General features: G+C 35.8%; 2 protein-coding genes across 2 annotated transcripts in view; one reads left to right on the forward strand and one right to left on the reverse strand.

The window, feature by feature from the left end:
- The first annotated feature begins 3 nt into the window (after positions 1-3).
- Positions 4-15,858, forward strand: LOC139136773 (exocyst complex component 8-like). Its single transcript, XM_070704600.1, has 18 exons — positions 4-286; positions 1,245-1,400; positions 2,376-2,471; positions 3,252-3,343; positions 3,916-4,058; positions 4,663-4,742; positions 5,069-5,142; positions 5,615-5,735; positions 6,075-6,218; positions 6,591-6,642; positions 7,061-7,205; positions 7,720-7,900; positions 8,244-8,374; positions 11,381-11,500; positions 12,139-12,244; positions 12,604-12,698; positions 13,364-13,531; positions 14,247-15,858. The coding sequence occupies exons 1-18, from the start codon at positions 229-231 to the stop codon at positions 14,340-14,342; spliced, it is 2,058 nt and encodes a 685-aa protein (XP_070560701.1). The 5' UTR covers positions 4-228; the 3' UTR covers positions 14,343-15,858.
- The window catches only part of LOC139136772 (ubiquitin carboxyl-terminal hydrolase 5-like), a 19,900-nt gene continuing 17,692 nt past the window's right edge, over positions 15,750-17,957 (reverse strand). Inside the window, 1 exon segment of the mRNA XM_070704599.1 lies at positions 15,750-16,956. Coding sequence (XP_070560700.1) covers positions 16,869-16,956 — 88 coding nt within the window. The 3' untranslated portion in view covers positions 15,750-16,868.

The following is a 17,957-nucleotide window of genomic DNA, read 5'->3' on the forward strand; positions in this document are numbered from 1 at the left end:
CTCGAGTCCCGGACTTATTTCTACCGAATGATGAATGCGTTGTGTTTTCACAGATAAAGATATATGACAGGCTAATTACAATTTATTCTTATTTGTTTCTTCTATGAATTCATAATATTGACGGTTAAGGATTCGAAGGATGTAGTTACACCGTTCTTGAAGACAGATGACAACCGATCTTGCCGTACGAGGTTCATGGAAAAAGACCGCTGAGGGCGACATTTCAAAATGGCACAGTCTGGCATAAAGCAGCAACTCTCCGATGTTTTCTTTGACGCCGATAAATGTGAGTATCTACTGGTCTACTGAATGATATATTCAGTCTCATCTGTGCTAGAGACACATTTCTTAAAATTCTGAGTAAAATTACCACCATCCCTTGCTGATCGGTTCAACGAGAGTAGATGCTAATGTCGAGCGGACGACAGGATCGTCTCGCGACTCTCGCTCGTGACTGCAACCGCGAAACGTTCAAACAGTAGTTATAATTTAATTTTTGTAGCCCTGATAATTTCAAAAGAAACATATAATTCACTGCTGACTACAATTCTTGAATGTGCATGCTTTCATTCGTACGAAAGGGCTGTCAATATCGTTGTTAGCGTTTATCATGGAAGTGGGATTTCCTGTGAACTAAAATATTGACAGCTCGAGTTGACCAGGTGGGCGGGGTATATGAAGTTGTGATATGTATACATCAATCGCTGTTTTATTGTAGGCCACATTTTAAAATGACTGTAAGATAGATCATCGTCAATTTATAACGGAGACCCAGCTTGATTACGACTTGATTACCATTCTGTTAAACTGTATCTCTGCACCACGATGCCAATTCAGTTTACAGTATCCTAATTGTTGTTCTCTTTAATAGCTGAAGTATAATGGTTTCTGAAGTTAGAATCAAATACAATAAACAATGCTGTCTCCGAGCCTTCTATGTAAAAAATCTAAATGATTAGTGCATTACTGTCCATTCACCATAAAATTCAAAACAAATGTAGCTAACATTGCCGGAACGTCGGTTTCAAAAAGATCGTTTTGAAGATTGAAGAAACTGTTTGAGTACACCTTTCATTTCTCCACATAATATTGTGTTATATTATTTGCCAGTACCGGTAGTTTTTGTGACTTAATTATGTAAGACAGAAATATGTTGCATACAAAAATAGGCATAAGAGAAAAGACGGATGTCTTGATGGCTTGTGATATTTTTTTTATCTTCTAATTTGTCTTCCATAATTCAGATGTACGTGATATCAGCTCTGGCGGAGATGGCCACAAAGACTTGCTGGATCATCGCAGAAGAGTTCAAAATCTTAACGATGAGACGGCAGTGGCCATGAAGAAAAATGTCTACAAGAACTATACGCAGTTCATTGAGACAGGAAAGGAGATCTCATGTATCCTTACACCTAAGAAATATATCGGTACTGTCTTATAGCGCTATTCATGGTTACAGGTTTGTTACTAAATGTAGATGTATGCACGCGACATCGAACAGCGCTGCTTGAAATGCGGACAAATTTCATCAATGTTGCATGCATGGCTGTTTTTGCAGCTTGTACTCTGAGTCGTGAATATGGCTTTTAGTATTTATTGTTGCACTAGCAATCCTACTAAGATGTGTTTTCATCATTCTTGCGTGCGTACATTTCAAAGGTGAAATCTAAAAATGCAGACAGATATTTATTTTTGCATATTAATGAGATTGAGAGAACAATGACGTAAACTGTGAACAGCCCTATTGAGATAGAATCTTATAAGAACACTTGTTAGGTGGAAGGAATAGTGAAGGGAAATCTTGGGGCATGGTAATAAATATCAGGTTTTCAGTAAGCAAAAAAGACCGGTTTGATTTCCTTGTTCTAAACTATTCCTGGTACACATAATATCATGACCAATTTGGAATATTGTAGTAACTTGCTTATCCTAGGTTGTACATCCTGAAACATAAATAAAAAAAATAAATAAATAAATAAATAAATAAATAAATAAATGAACAGAAACATATATCTTGGATGATATTGAATCATTGTAAAACTAAACATGATCTTGGTATTCTGCATTTGTTCCTAGTACTATCATGAGCTGTTATCACAAATTTGCTATTTTTTAAAGTAGATATACAGTATGAAAACACTGACAATTTCAAACTATCTATACATTGAAGTTACAGAGCGGTTAGATAATGTTGGAAAAGGCAATAGACTCTTCCAAGGTATACACATCTGAGAAACCGGGCATACTCTGCCAAAATAAAAAGATTACAGTATGAAAGAAGTGATTACTGATAAGTTATTTAGATAAATTTTCATGGAGTGGAAATGGAGATGATTTGACAATACAGTGCTGTTCCTTAATAACTTTTGTCTCAGTGTTGGAGAGTGAGATGTACCAGTTGAGTCACATTCTGACTGAACAGAAGACATTAGTCGGTCAGTTCCTGGATATGTCAATTAGTGCAGCTTCAGGTATGGAATATTGTTTGTGTTGAAATCATTTGATTCTTTTGGCACGATATATTAAATATTATCCCTTTCACTGCCAAGCTGTTGTGGAATCCATTCTGATTCAATGGTTTTGTTTGACCATATGATGTGGATGTAGGTTCAACTGGCAGGTCTCATTGTAAAGTTCTCATGATCAGTGAAGTTGATATATTTGTGTATATGATGCAGAAAGTGGAGTGTTAGCCAACTGACACATTCTGTAAAATAATATGTTGTACCCACTTTGACTATGATCAAATACAATTACCCTATCTCGTTCTATAAACTTTACTTGTTGATGAATGGTTACAGAGATGTATTGACTACTGCTGCATAGGAACACCTTTTTTATATACTCTACAAACATTTTGTTGCATCTGGTAAAATACCTTGAAGATGAAATACTGCAATAGGTAGCATAGGAAATAGTTTATTGTAACTTTAAAACTTCTCCTTTTGCTGATGATTGTGCCCGTCAATTTTAATTTCTGATATTCATCAGGACTGTTAGTACACATGTCATATGGATGTTAAAATCTTGCTGTTTACAATCATGTATGTCACTTTTAGTATGAAGACTACCCCAGTAGAGGAACTGATATTGTTTTCAAGAAAGCTTTCTTTTTGTGTATTCATAAAGGACAGAGTGCAACCATTCAACAAAGAATGTCTTACCTTTTCTGTACAGCGTAGCTGAATTTCATTTCGATATATGTATCGTAATAAGGTATAGTTTAGTGATTGTGTATTTAATTTTTACAGATGATGGTCAGTCAGATGATGCCAGTAAGAAAGAAAAAGATGAAAAGAAAAAAACTTTGACGTCCCTTCTTGAAAAAGTTGAAGGACTGACAGTGAGTATACTTTCTGAGGAGTTCTTTCTCAAGGTTGTCTGTAGGCTTTCCAATTTTCTATCAACTGAATTCAAACAAGCTACCTGCACTATCAGTTGAATTGTTTTCCATGCATGCAAGTATGCTTTTTCAAAGTGAGAATTGATCTTTACTATTCTTACAGGGTATTCTATAATGAAAGAGCTCAGCACAACTTAGGATACTTAAACAGTGGAATGAAATACTGTATCACTTTACATTTTTCCCCAAGAATGATTGCTTTTTGTTCAGAAAGTTCACACAAGTATTTGCTAAATTTTTAAAATAACTCTTTAATGTGTGAAATGTTTTTTTCATCAGTACATTTAAATTGGCATAAAAATTCTTGACTCATACCAAAGGTACATTCCTCGATCCTGAGTTTTCACAGTTACATGAGTGCTGACATTGTAACTTTCACTTTGATTAAATTAACCATCAACATGTCTATCAAGTGACTGTGAAATTGTGAATGAGAGATCTTTTCAAAAAGCCATGTTGCAATTATTCAAACTCCTTCATAATGTGGACAAAATCGCTGATTTTCTTTTCAGGGTATCACAGAAGTACCAGGCAGGTATTTGATCCATGAAGGTGATTTAGTTGAATTAGAAACCAATAATTTCACGGAAATAGCAAAAGTTCATGCGTTCTTACTCAATGACGGGCTCCTGGTCACCACATACATACCAAACAGGTCAGTATCTGTCTTTTTTTATGCTTCCCCTCCTTGTTGTCACCTGACATGGTAATGTCCAGCATTTTGACGTTGTTTGGACAGTGGACAGTACCGTAAAATAGATAGTTCATGCAGTAAATTACGGCTGGTCAGACAGATCTATTCTCCAGGGGGAATTTGCAGTCAAGATCTGGACAATTTTATGCAGTATTTAATAAATAATAATAAATGAAAAATCTATATAGCACCGTATATCAAAAAAATTGCCCATAGGTGCTTTACAATACAACAAAGTCTTTACATGTATGATTTGTAAGCCTTAGTGTACAAATGAGGAATCAGTCCCTTTTTAAAACTCTCAATCAACGTAGACTCTATAATCTTTAAGTTGCTGCGGAAGACGATTCCATAACCTTGGTGCTATACAACAAAATGTGCAATCTCCAAAAGTTTTAGAAGTGCATCTAGGAACGACCAACAGATATTTATTTCCAGATCGAAGATGTCGATTGGGTTGGTAGATGCTTAACAGGTCGCTAATGTATGACAGAGAATTGACCGTGTAAGACGTGAAAAGTAAGCTATCTACTTAACTCTCTTTTAACAAAAATTTTTTCGACAGGAGAGGACCTCTACAGTACAAATTTCAGAGACTGTTCGAGTTAGACAATCTAGCTGTTGTTAATGCACGTGATGTTGGACGTAAGTACATTATCTGATTTTGCTATCTTCAAGAATGCCGGGGGGTGGGGTGGAGGGGGGGGTGTTATGATAAATCTAAAGTCAATTTGGTTATGAGTTCTTGTAAACTTTCACTTGCTATAGAGGTTTGTTGAAAGACATTGTAAATAATAACACAGCGGTTGAGCAGTATCTCAATCTGCAGCTTGCTCAATAGAATATGTACTATGAGATTATTATGAAAATTTCTATCACAGGCAAACTTACATTGTCCTCGATTGTAGATGTATAATAATGTTGTAAAATATTGTTGAAGACATCTCTATGTTGAAATTTCCTATTTTTAGCCGTGAAGAATGCATTTAAAGTTTTGATGTTCCCAGAACAGCATATGTACCAGTGCAGTAGTCCCAAAATTAAGGTAAACATTTTTGATAGGTTTATCCAGTTACTATATTTTGTCTGTCAACATGTGTTGTATTCAATATCAATTTATAGAATGTAAAATCAATTTCACTATTTCTAATGACATATATTCTGTGTCAAGTACATTGTGACTCAGGTCACTGTGTGTTAAACCTTTGAACCCTGTCCCCTGGTAACCTTGACATTAACATCAGAACAATATACAATTGCAAAAAAATGTTAAAGGCTTAGTAAATGCCTATATACTGGTATGTTAAATAAGGTATGCGTGTCTTGCATATTTTGTGTACTTTATACGGTACATCTGCTTTTTCAAACTGGCAGTTGAAGTCAGATTCGTTAATTTTTGCTTCAAAGTTAATGTCTTTTCAGTGTTTTGTATCAGAGTTCAGTGTTTGACAATTTAGAAAAGAAATTATGTCGCACCGATTCTCACATTTTATTGTTTGTGTTTGTTTCTGTGACAGCGCGAGTGGCTAGATTGTTTGGAAAAAACCAAGAAGTTAAAAACAGGGTCCTCAAGCTCTGGCCACAAGAAAGATACAATCTCTGAACAGTACTTGAATGATACCTTTGACAGATCAAACCGTAAGTATTGATGTGTCTCTTCCAACTCAGATCAAGATGTTACATCCTTAAATGCCTAATCATGATAATACTTTAGGTTTCTATGAGTCTTCTAAAGAAAAGGTATCATTCTTGTGTGATGGGAATGTTTTTTATTTGATACTTTTTCAAGTTCTGTAAAAATTGGAGAGTGCTAGACACGCATCCTTGCAAGTCGAATAAACGCATGCTCCTTGCTATTTTGACAGTTGATTGTGAAAAATAAATATGACAAAATTATGCACTTAATTATTCTGGAGAGGGGTTATAAAATTTCTTAAAGTAATCAAAATGCTTGATGTTGGTTATTGTTATTGACAGCATTTTATGAAGGTGGAGGCTCCTACAATGTTCCAAGTGATACAAACCCTTTACAAGTTGATTGGCTGCTTGAATTGCCAGAAGATCTAGATGTTTGCATTGCTCAAAGAGACTTTGAGGGCGCTGTTGATCTCATTGAGAAAAGTAAGTTAATGGCACTTGTTAACATGAGTAAAGGTTCTTTGAGAAGATACAAGGTATTCTTTGTTCCTTCAGTCCTGGTGAATGTACTAGGAAATTTTAGATTTGCAATCCTTCATTCAAATGTGGGTTTGATAATCATCAATTTGGCCAATGCAGTGACTGATTTGAGAGACTTCCTAAATGTAACAATGTTTGATCAGTTCAGCAGATACTTTTATTAGGCAAACCTGATTGTACTCAATTTTGTTTATAAATGGCACGTTTATCTCAGTTTTGATATTTATTTTGATATTGAACCAAATGAAACCCTCTGTTTACAGTTGTGTCAAGATTTAGAAGTTTTCATCACTTGCTGTTTGTTTTCATTCACAGCTTATGATCATATTACAACAATCCCATCATCCCCAGCATTGAAAGAATTTAGGTCAGTAAATGTTTGAGTGTTTTGTCGTGTATGTAACTTTATTTTCACTTATTCTCAGATCTGTCAAGGACAATGATACAGTAAGACTGATCATGATAAGTTCAGGACTGTCTTTGTCAAAATGGTGTCTCTTAGAAATTAATTTACATGAAAAGAACAAGTGAAAACATTAGATATCCAAAATAAACATTTGAAGGTGGAAATCTGAATATGTTTTTCAGAACCATTTGCATTAATCATTTTTCGGTAGTTCATGGAATTAAAGTTCTGAGAAAACAAGACTGTGCATTCAGTTAGCCAAAACTACACTGTTGTTTATGATATAGAAGTATATTCATTATACAGCATAGAGAGGAAATAAACGGTTTCTCTAAGGTAAAAGATTCATGAACATTATTGACATTTTATCTGATAACAGGGCAAGGCTAGATCATCGAGTTCAACAACTCACTGAAGTTCTAATACAAGAAATGGAGGTCACAGCGGACAGATCATTACGCGGTGGACCAGGGATTACCAGAAGAGCTGTAATGCAGTTAATCAGACTTGGTAAACATACCACAGTAAGTATCATGATCTGGTTTGAAGACACATCTCAATTCAGTAAGGGCATTATCTATCATCATAAAATGAATGCATGAATGAGTGGTAAGATGTTAAGGCCAACATAATAAGGAGCACCAATAAATACTGTAAAGATCAACAAACAACGAAATTGAAAAAAAATTGTCTGTTAATTTTGTAGTTCAATCCATGGTAATCTCTTCATGTTGCTGGAACAATTAGAGGGAGTCTTTACAAGTGGGTCATTTGTCCAACAGTAATCCAACAGTAATATCTACTTTATATGGGCCGGACAAATTTGATTTTATTCCAGATTTCACCATGCAAGAAATAAATGTATCATGCCTGGCATAATTTGAGAATAGTTTTAAAACCACAGGAATTGTATTGTGTATTTTCTCTGCTTTTAATACAATGAAAATTCTTATTTGTCAGCAACTTTCCAGTTCAAGGATTCAGATAAAAAAAGCAGTATTCAAAGCCACAAAATGTCTCCTTCCATTATTCCTACAGGCTTGCAGTATGTTTCTGAAGCATAGAACAGCTGCCATCAAACTGGCTGTACGAAAGCTGAAGATAGAGGGCGCTACCAGTGTCTACACTAACAAACTCTGCAGTATATTCTTTACTCATCTCATAGAAACCGGCAAAGAATTCCAGAAAGCGTTTGCTGACAAGACAGGTTGTTTTTCAGGCGAGTAGATACTCATAAAGAACACTTTTAGCAGTTTGTTGAGTTTATGGCATCAATTTTATTCAGTGTGGTTTGAAATACCAGAAAATCTCTCACGTTTTTGAAAAATTCTGGGAACTTAACTGTAAAAAGCATATTTCATCCATGAAATGCTGTTTACCCATATTCAACGAAAAGGCTGACTACAGTAACTGCAATATCATTAGAAAAATGGATTAACGCCCAACCTGAATTGACCTCTTTGAGAACCAAACTTTATCGTTGCCCCATTACTTTGAAAAATGCAGTTGTACTCATTAAACCAGTGATGAAAGACGGAAGGAATGTGTTATTTGTATTGCAGCATTTGTAGTTTGGACAAAGCAAGAGTTGCAGACATTTGTTGGTCATTTCTCCAACCAAGCTTTTGCCAGCAAGTCTAACCTAGACACAGTGGCTGAATGTATCAACATAGCTAGAAGACACTGTCAGAAGGTAAACAGAGTACACTAAAACGTCGATTATCCGAACGTCAATTATCCGAATTGTTCAGCTATCCGAACTCACAGTATGTCCCCCGATTTTTTCTTGGCGGCTTATGATGGTCATGTCATGTAAGATATCTGACATACATGTACGTACGGTTACCACTTATTTGCTTTTCACACAATATAAGTGTTTCTTTAAACAATCTTACCGCACATTAGTCCTTTGTCTTTATACGTTTGGGTGTGGAGAGGTGTGAATGCTAATTGATTTTTGATTGCGATCACCGCCTGTGAACGAAAGAAAGACAATGCACAGCGGTATGTTTACATCATGGCCGCCTATTTTGTCGGGGGTAGTGTCGGCCTTACAGAAAGGTCGCAACAGTAACACCGCGCTTGTGTCGGTCATTTTCAACACCTTCCTTTTCTGTAACAATGTGTCAACGAGCTTGCACGAAAAGTATAAAGTCTCTAACTTTTGAGAGATGTCTTCACTCGTGAAATCTAACAAGATCAGCGAACATCAAATCTGCTACGACTCCCGCTATCATCAACCAACTTCACGTCTACGTCATCATGTCTGCTCCACTGAAACGCAAGCGCAACGTCCTCGATCTGGACACCAAACTGTGTATCATCGATCGCATTGAGAAAGGTGAAAGTGCTGCCAAGCTTGCATGTGAGTTTGGAGTCGGGAAATCTACGATAACCGACATCAAAAAGGCCAAGGGCAAGTTACGTGTCTTTGCAAGCAACATGGACAGCAGTGTTGGTGTGAAACGCAAAGTTATGAAGATGGCCAATGACGAAGCCCTGGAAAAGTCTGTTTTCACGAACAAGATACCGCTGTACATGAAGTCATCAGTTTACTGCCAGAGGGAGATCGCGACCAGATATCAGGGTGGTTTAACGTCGATGAAGGTGACCCTAGCTGCCACGCGCTCGACGACGAAGAAATTCTACAGTCGGCACAGGCATCAACAAAAGACTTTGACCCGGTAGACGACGATGACGATGATGATAAAGAAAACATCGTGCCCGCCGTAATGATTCCAAGCAACAGTGAAGCTGCTGATATGTTTTCACGCTGTCTGCTGTGGTTGGAAGCTCAACCGAGCTGTGAGCCGACACAACTTTTGCTGTTGCGGAGTTTGCATCAGACGGCCGTTCGTCAGCGTCAAGAGACATCAAAGCAGTCATCGATCACATCATTCTTCAAAAGACAGTAAGAAGAAAGCCAACCAAATTTCATTTCCAAGCTGGACTTTATCATTCCTGTACACCGATGCATATTTTAATGTAGTGAACGTGAACTTTCCTAGTGATTTTGAACTGTCTGCGGACATCGAAGTGTGTCTCTGTTCAGTGCGTGATTTTTATTCATTTACATGTACAACGTGCGCTGTATCTGTTTGCTATATAATAGATGAACATGTAATCTTTATTGTCTGTATATTTGTAAGCAGTTTTCTTCAATTTTATTAAAATAATATAGGGCTCAGCCCTTGGTGTCGTGCCAGGGGTTAAGATTGGCAATGTTATTTGTATTGATTCATGATAAAACTGTAATTGTTACTTCATAAACGTTTATATGACAACTATGCCTAGTTTCCCTCTGATGAAAGCAGTTCACGTACTTACACGACGTCAAACCCTGCAGCAGGGCAGGTATAGATTTTCTGTAGCGTGTAAAAATTTTGGACAAAAATTGGCAATTTTTACAATGATAACAGCCTATTGCGTTAAACAAGGGACGTATTATGGTAACCACACTGCCCACCTTCCACTTGCAAGCTGAAAACTATAGCGTTCCGTCTAAAAACTTGCAATTTTTGAATCTAATTATTGACACAGGGGGCGCTCTTCTATAATTCAATTCCAGCATTCTTTGCGTATGCCCCGTTCATATGCACGACAGTTTTCTCCGTTTATCTATATCAACGATACAAAGTGTAAATTAACATTTACTGGCTAATAAAAGAGGTATATTTTATAAAAGGCATGTTATATCATGGTAATTTGTTTCGTATTTGTTCATTTACGAGTACTCAAAAAAAAAACATGGCGGCGCCCATGAAAGAAGGGTACACTTCCGGTTACTCGCATAGTATATTATGAATAAGCGCATGCGTAATCAGTAAGCCGCTGGCGCGACTATAAAGAAATTCAAATGCATAAGACTAGTTTTGTGTGATTTGTTCGTGTGTGCAAGGCTTTGTGCAGTGACGTTTTTGTGTGGACGTGTCTTTTGTGAGCCCGTCAGTAGACCAATACCCCCTAAGATCGCATATCCGAACTGTTCGCATATCCGAACAAATACTATGTCCCCCTAAGTGTTCGGATAATCAACGTTCTACTGTATTACAAAATCAAAGTCCTGTCTGTTAAATTGTAAAATCAAATCTTGAGTCTGAGAATCATACTTCTTAGTTGAGTTCATACACATAGGCAAGGAATTGTTGCAAACAAAGCTGGTCTTTTCAGATCATAATGATAGTTTGAAAATTTTGTGCTGCCTTGATGTTGTCATAGCAGAGAGTTAAAGGCATGTGTTTGTAAAAGATCAGACTTATGGCAGAATCTCTGTAACCTACTTATCATTGTAACAGGCAATCTCATGGATCAAAAATGGGTCCAAGTGGTCAAAAATTCACTGCAAATACTGGCGAGGTTTTGTTTTCTTGAATTTTGCTGTGGAATGCACTGTATGAATGAATACATTGATAGTTTTGTAATTTAGTTATATGATCCTCAGCACAGACATGGTAATCTGAAAAAAAAATTTGAGATGTCACATTTCGGACAAAAGTTGCACAAAGACAGAAATTGTAGTGGAAAGTTTGTGGTGGTAAATATTTCCCTAATATTAGAAAAACATTTACCAACATGGTACTGGTGTACAATTTTTCATTACAGTTACTGTCTTTTAAAACCGACTCAGGGGTCATGTCTTTCTGCACTATTACTGTACTGCATCAAGTTAGACTGTAAAATTCTTGTTTTGTTTTCTCAGATATGCAATATTGGCTTGGATTTGTCGTTTGTGTTAGACAGTCTGTTGTTGAAAGGTATTCGTGACACTATCAGATACAATAAGGACCAATTAATGGAAGCAGTTAAACATAGAATAGTGGTAAGTAAAGGCATCATTTAGACAATTGTTACACACATAATTGCAAAAAATGCAATAACCCAGTGGTCAATGTTTGGTTTGTTATTGTGTATTTTGATGTAGGATGTTGGTTTTTCCTTGAACATACCAATCATATGTTGTTGCGATGCTAAAATAAGGCTTACAATTCTATCGTAGTTACTGTGTAAAGATCATTAATTGTACAGTATCTGACAAAACATGGTAGAATCAGTGACATACCAAATAAAAAACTGCAGGATGAATTGTTTTAAAAAAATTTTACTCGTGTATCATAGCTATGGTTTCAAAATAAAAAAAAAATCTAAAAAAATAATAAATAGTTTTGCCATAATTAAAGAGGAACAAACTACACTGAAGTTTTGGTTTCACAAAGTTTTTAAATGTGTATGACAAGTTTCCAATTTTCAGTGAGATGTGATTTGTTATACTTTGTATTAATCTAGATGAGACTTTGAGGAAATAGAAGTATTTTATTGGTATTTTAATGTGAAAAATTACATTTGAAAATGTGTTTTAATTAATGTACTTTTTCTACTGGAACTTGGAAGTAGAGTATTTGTAGAGCAATGTAGTTTATCACAACCAGTTCATGAAACCTGCACTATGTTGTTTAACAGGATGAAAAATGGCGTCCAACCAACATGCAAAATCCACATGCAGCCTCTCAGTTAGCTCAAGAAATGGTGCAATATGGAATTCACAACTTTAATTCTCAAATTTATGGTGAGAACACACATCATCTTCCCCAGTAGTCAGTGCTGTCATTTCCTTTTACTCTGTACAATTATCATAGCATAGAGTTCATGATCATACAAGTCTTTTCATATTCATTTGTAGTGTACTGGTAAGTGGGAAATGTACACTTGTTAATTTGGTACTTTGGTCTTCTGAAGTTCAAATATATCAAGTTTACCAAAAATTACATGATTCTTCACTGAGAATCCCATAAATGATGTGAAAAAACTGAATTCCCATAAGCCACATGTTTGAGTGGTGTTTTTAACTGTTATACAGCAACTTTTTTTCCTATCATATTTGAATTGGTTTAATTATTGTTGTGTTACAATCTTTGTTTCTTTCAGATAAATGTTGGGTCAGTCTTTCAACAGGAACTATCATGTTTGCTAAGTCTTATATGAACTTCCTGAATAACCTGATGAGTTTGTACATACCTGAGGTAAGGCAGTACTTTAGTAAGTCTTACGCTGTGGGTGAAACTTTGTACTGTTGTCAGTTCCCCAGCAATGCTTTGAATTAACCATCTCTGATTTCTTTAGTGCGCTTCTAGCTTTTCCATCTCAACCTTTTACATGGAAACTCTTATCAGGAATATTTCTCAGTTTGGTGTGTTGTCATGCACAGTGCTGGCATACCCTCACAAAAATAGAATATAAAAGTTTCAAGTTCCATTTGCAATATATATATATTGTACATTGCGTATGGAGTTATTGGATCAGTAGGTATCTGTATGTTAACAAACTTTGGTCTGAGCATGACTAAGTTAACAAAACTCTATTATCTTTTGTGTCTGTCCTACCATACATGAAAAGAACTGTTGTTGTAAACAGATTAAGAATGCATTTTCGAATTATCGATCGTAAAACTGCCCTTTCTATCATAATTTTAGTTCCTGCTCATGTCCTGAAAATAAAATTTTCTGGTGCTGTCTTCAAAGTGACAGTCTTGAGATCAAACTGCAAAACGAGTACAAAGTAGACCTATCTACCACTCAGTCCAATCCATCCACAGTCACTTTCATGGAGTGACTGTGATACATATACTGGTATGTGACTATACAAATATGACAACTCATTTCATCATCCACTGCTTTTTTCTCCACAGCTGTACTATGACACAGTTGATAGCCTGAATGAAGTCCTGAAGCATTACATAGAAACCCTAGCATCGTTTGCCACCAATGAAAGATACATGCACGAGAGAGAGTTCATTCTGAAGAATGTAGATTTCATGTTCCAAACCATTGTACCACTCACAGAGAATAAAGCCAAGGTATGTATTGGTATATTTAGAAAGAACTGTAAATAATTTGAAGGGTTCACCCTTTATTCCCATTTTTCTGTGCAGCAGTCTGATTAATTTTTTAGAAATCATAAGTTATGCGACCAGACTGTGTGAGAAAATTGTTAAATGGGTGTGGACTTGTTATTATCTTCCAGGTTTTGACTAGATCATCGGGGAAATAGTTCTGACTGTTCAGGTTTTGAGATGTCAGCAATGCCTACTTGGCTGAAACATGGGATATATTTTTGGGAAGATCATAGTTTTCTTGAATCAAAGTGCAGAAAGCTGTCGTGCCATTCGGTCATACACTCTACAGGGAGAAATGAGCCCATGTAAATTGTACTATATGGGGTATTGATGTTGCAAAAACACCACTGAGGGCGCTATTGGCATCACCATGCCCCTAAGAAAACACAACATGAATCTCACTTTCCAGAAAACAAGATCACTGAGTGTGAGCAGGGTAAAATACAGTACCAAATTTATGCAATCATCCCTTCTCCAAATCACATCACTGCTACAGAAAGCAAAGTACACATCCCCCCAAAAGCAAACAACAACCTTGAACTATTTGTGTTTATGATACACAGAATAATTATTCCAATGGCAATAAAAAATGACTGTTCAACTCATCCATGGGTATTTTTCTTTTCAGTATTTCACTTGTATTTGTGACATATTCTTGTTTGACATTTCATGACAGGAGGTGATTGGCCATCAAGTGAGACCATTCAAAGGTCTATATGAAGAACAGAAGAAAATCAATGCTTCTGTTGAATCCCTTGGAGTGCTGATTTGAAATCCTGTGCACTGGCCAACCGCCAATCACAGCAAAGCTATGAATACATCATCAGCCATGGAATCAGATTGAGATTACAAATTTCCAAGGTGCAAGGAATGGACATTGTGTCCCATTTCAAATCTAAATTGGACTTTCTACAGCAACGGCTGCCATAAAATGCGTGCTTGCATACAGAACACTTCATTATGTCTACGTAATGTGAAAAGCAAAATCATAATGCGGAAACTCGTGCATACGCTGGAACACTAGTGTCATGCACAGGGCTGCTGGCCAGGAGAACAGAATTCTCTGGACATGCCTTTTGTGATTATCTAACTTCATTCACCAATTGAACAGTGCATATTGTGAATGTCAGTATCCTATCAGATCATTTGTAAGTGCCATCCATTTGCCTTTGATGTTCATCTACACAACAACAAGTCAATTCTGCAGTACATTTCAATATAACCAATACTGTAATAGATTGTACACCCAAGTTGCAATATATTGTGAGAACTAGCATGGAATATGGTGGTATCTATGCTTGATTAGTATCAGTATTGCCGAGCAAAAACAGTGTTTGTGTCTGCAGTCACTTGCACAGAATGTTATTTTGGCCAAGAGTATACCATTACAGTCCATGTTTTTGCCATGAATTCTCATACTTTTTCACCTAACAATATGGCTAGGTAATTGCATAGGAACATGCCTAGCTGATTAGCTATATGATATTGGACATTGAGTGTATGATCTAATGTTGTACAAGTGATATTGAATATCTGTTGTAAGGGAAGAGGACTTTGAAAATGCTCCACATGCCTTCTTGTGGCACTGAATCTGATACAGAGTCCATTATTATCTTTATTCCATATACAAAGGCACAAAGTGTTTTCAATTTTTACAAAAACTTTTCTTCGAAGAGTTAAAGCATCTGTTGTTTGAAAAAATCACCATCCTTGAGAAACCTGGATAATTTTGACTTAAAGTCCATTAAGCTGTAACTTTTGGTGTATTTTCTATTATTTTTGTTCTGTCTATAAAACAACTATTGTCCTCCTCCCAAAATCATGTAGGGACAACCACTATGCAGCTTATTCATTTAAAATCCACTGTTATTGTTGGCTACCATATTGAGTCTAGAATTGGTTTAACAAGTAGCAGCACTGCCTATTGAACGCAATGCATTGTTTTAGCAAAGCTAATACTGTGCATCAACATACCTTATAGAAGAAGAAAATATTGTTTTTTTTCTTGAACAAAAATAATGAAAATATCACAAAAAGTTACAGCTTCTGTTCTTGTAGAAGGATGGCATTGGAAAAAGTGAAAAATCCTACAATGGTAGAGGAAGTTGATGAACTTTCCTTTTTTTAAAAAGTTACTATTTTCTGTTCATTAAAGAAGACACAAAATACAAAGCAGAGCTTGTTTTTCATTTGAGATTTTGTATTTATTGAGCATACAAAAAAGAATTGTCAGCAACATGACAAAATGTCCTTTATGTGATAAAGAATAAAAGAGGTACAGAAACTTATTTTGTTACTGTTGTTCTTGCTACAACTGTGTCAGACAGTACCTGATATGCCAACAAGCAAATACAAAAATCGGCTAAAAAATGAGTAAATTCACCTTTCACTAATGTATTGACATATGCTGACTGTCGCAGCTAATCTTTGTTCTCACATAACCCTACAGATGAATTTTTTATGGAATTACAAATCATAAATTACACCACTTATAATAATGACAACAAAATTTGTACTTCATAAATTTGCAACAGACTGAAAAATTTTACGCCGTCGCGTGAACACAGTAGTGTTCACTTTTAGCCATAATGGTCATTCACAAACATTTTCAATGTACTGGTAGAAATATCACAGGCCAAAGTGATGGTACTGTTTTCATAATCTCAGTGTGTCACAAAATTCATGAAAGAAGAAAAAACATGCCCTTGGACATGAACATTTAGAAGAGACTGGATAGAATTTTCCACAGTGTGGAACACATCACAAATTTAAAATTAATAACATTGCATTTGCATTCAAATATTTTCTTCTTTACTTGCTGTGTGCAAAATAAATTACATGAAAAAACCAATATTTATCAACAACCCCAAGTAATGTACGCGTTTCAACTACAGTGACATGTACACATGATGTCTGAAATGTTGCATATTCATTAGCCAACAATGTCAATGGCAAAGCTATCTTATCAAGTAATTATTTCTGTTGATGAAAGTATGATATAGTTATTCACTTCATTTTAGATCTGTTTTACCACAAATTACAGATCGAGTCACGACTGAAATTTGGAAATACAACATACTATGAATTTTCCTTACTGACCCAGTATGCTGTATTAACTCACATACAACACCACTCTTTATCACCTTATCATCCAATGACAACCACGTCAGTAACTTGACACGTTTCAGCGAGGAAAGTCACAACAAATGCGATATTTCAAACATGCTCCATCAATCAGTCACAGCTCTTAACACTGTTATGAAGCACACACACTTAGCACCGTTCATCCTGTCACATTTCATACTCTTTGATAGAGATACAGATATGCCAAGTCTTTTGGAGGGTTTTCAGACACTGCTACCTTTCTATCATTGTAGATCACCCACCTGAAAAGAGATGGAAGAAGTTGGGTCAATACATGCAGTGCCGGTATCTTACAGCCAGTTTAGCTTGTGGTAGTGCGTGCCTTGAAAATGAAAGACTTAAACTTTTGCTAAAATTTTCCTCAAGTAAAACTTATGCCATTCTCTTTCAAAATCACAAATAAAAATGGGAGGTGTCACTGTCAAATTTGGTAGTACAGAAAAAAATAGCGTCAATGACGCTGTACCTTCTCTAATGTGTGGCCAGGTCAGGTAATTGGTTGTTGGCATGGAGTTGTTGGTAAATAGTTGATGATGTAGGGGCATGAGGTGGGATATGGACCCAAAGAACCCAAAAGATGATTAAATACATCAATCAAAAAAATTCTAAGCTACGTATAAACTGCCTAAAGATAGTTCAATGTGGAAAAAGTTAAACAATTCAGAAATAAGAATTAACAGTCCAAAATAGTGATGACGCACTTCCTTACTGACCTGAGTGCATGTGAAATACACAACTGCATCTGTAAATTAAATGTATACCAAGTGATCATTTCCAGTCACTTTTAACTGTTTTTAATGGATTTTCCAAAGAGTCCTGTGGAAATGATGAAAAACGCTTATCTGGTCTTGTGTTTGTATAACCTCATGGCTGATAATTGTCATAGTATTGAAAAAAATTGAAAGTGAAGAAATTACTGTTTTTAATAGGCATATTTTCCTTGAAATACATGACCGTGTAAAGAATATATGCTAAAAGTGTTTAAGAGTAGATTTCTTTTCAAAAATAATTTAATTTGTGACCAAAGGATTTTTATTCTTTGAGTTTACAAATTCAAACATTGCAATTTGTTCAATCATCTTGTGCAGTGCAAAATTTATAAAATGACTGAAAAACAAAAACATTGCATTTGTTCAAATCATCTTGTGCAGTGCAAAATTTATAAAATGACTGAAAAACAAAAAAAATTGGCAGAATTACAGTCTTTGTGATGTAAAATTATGGGTTGACATCACGATAACTG

This window comes from Ptychodera flava, chromosome 7 (genome assembly GCF_041260155.1).
Source record: "Ptychodera flava strain L36383 chromosome 7, AS_Pfla_20210202, whole genome shotgun sequence".
NCBI classification, from domain to species: Eukaryota; Metazoa; Hemichordata; class Enteropneusta; family Ptychoderidae; genus Ptychodera; species Ptychodera flava.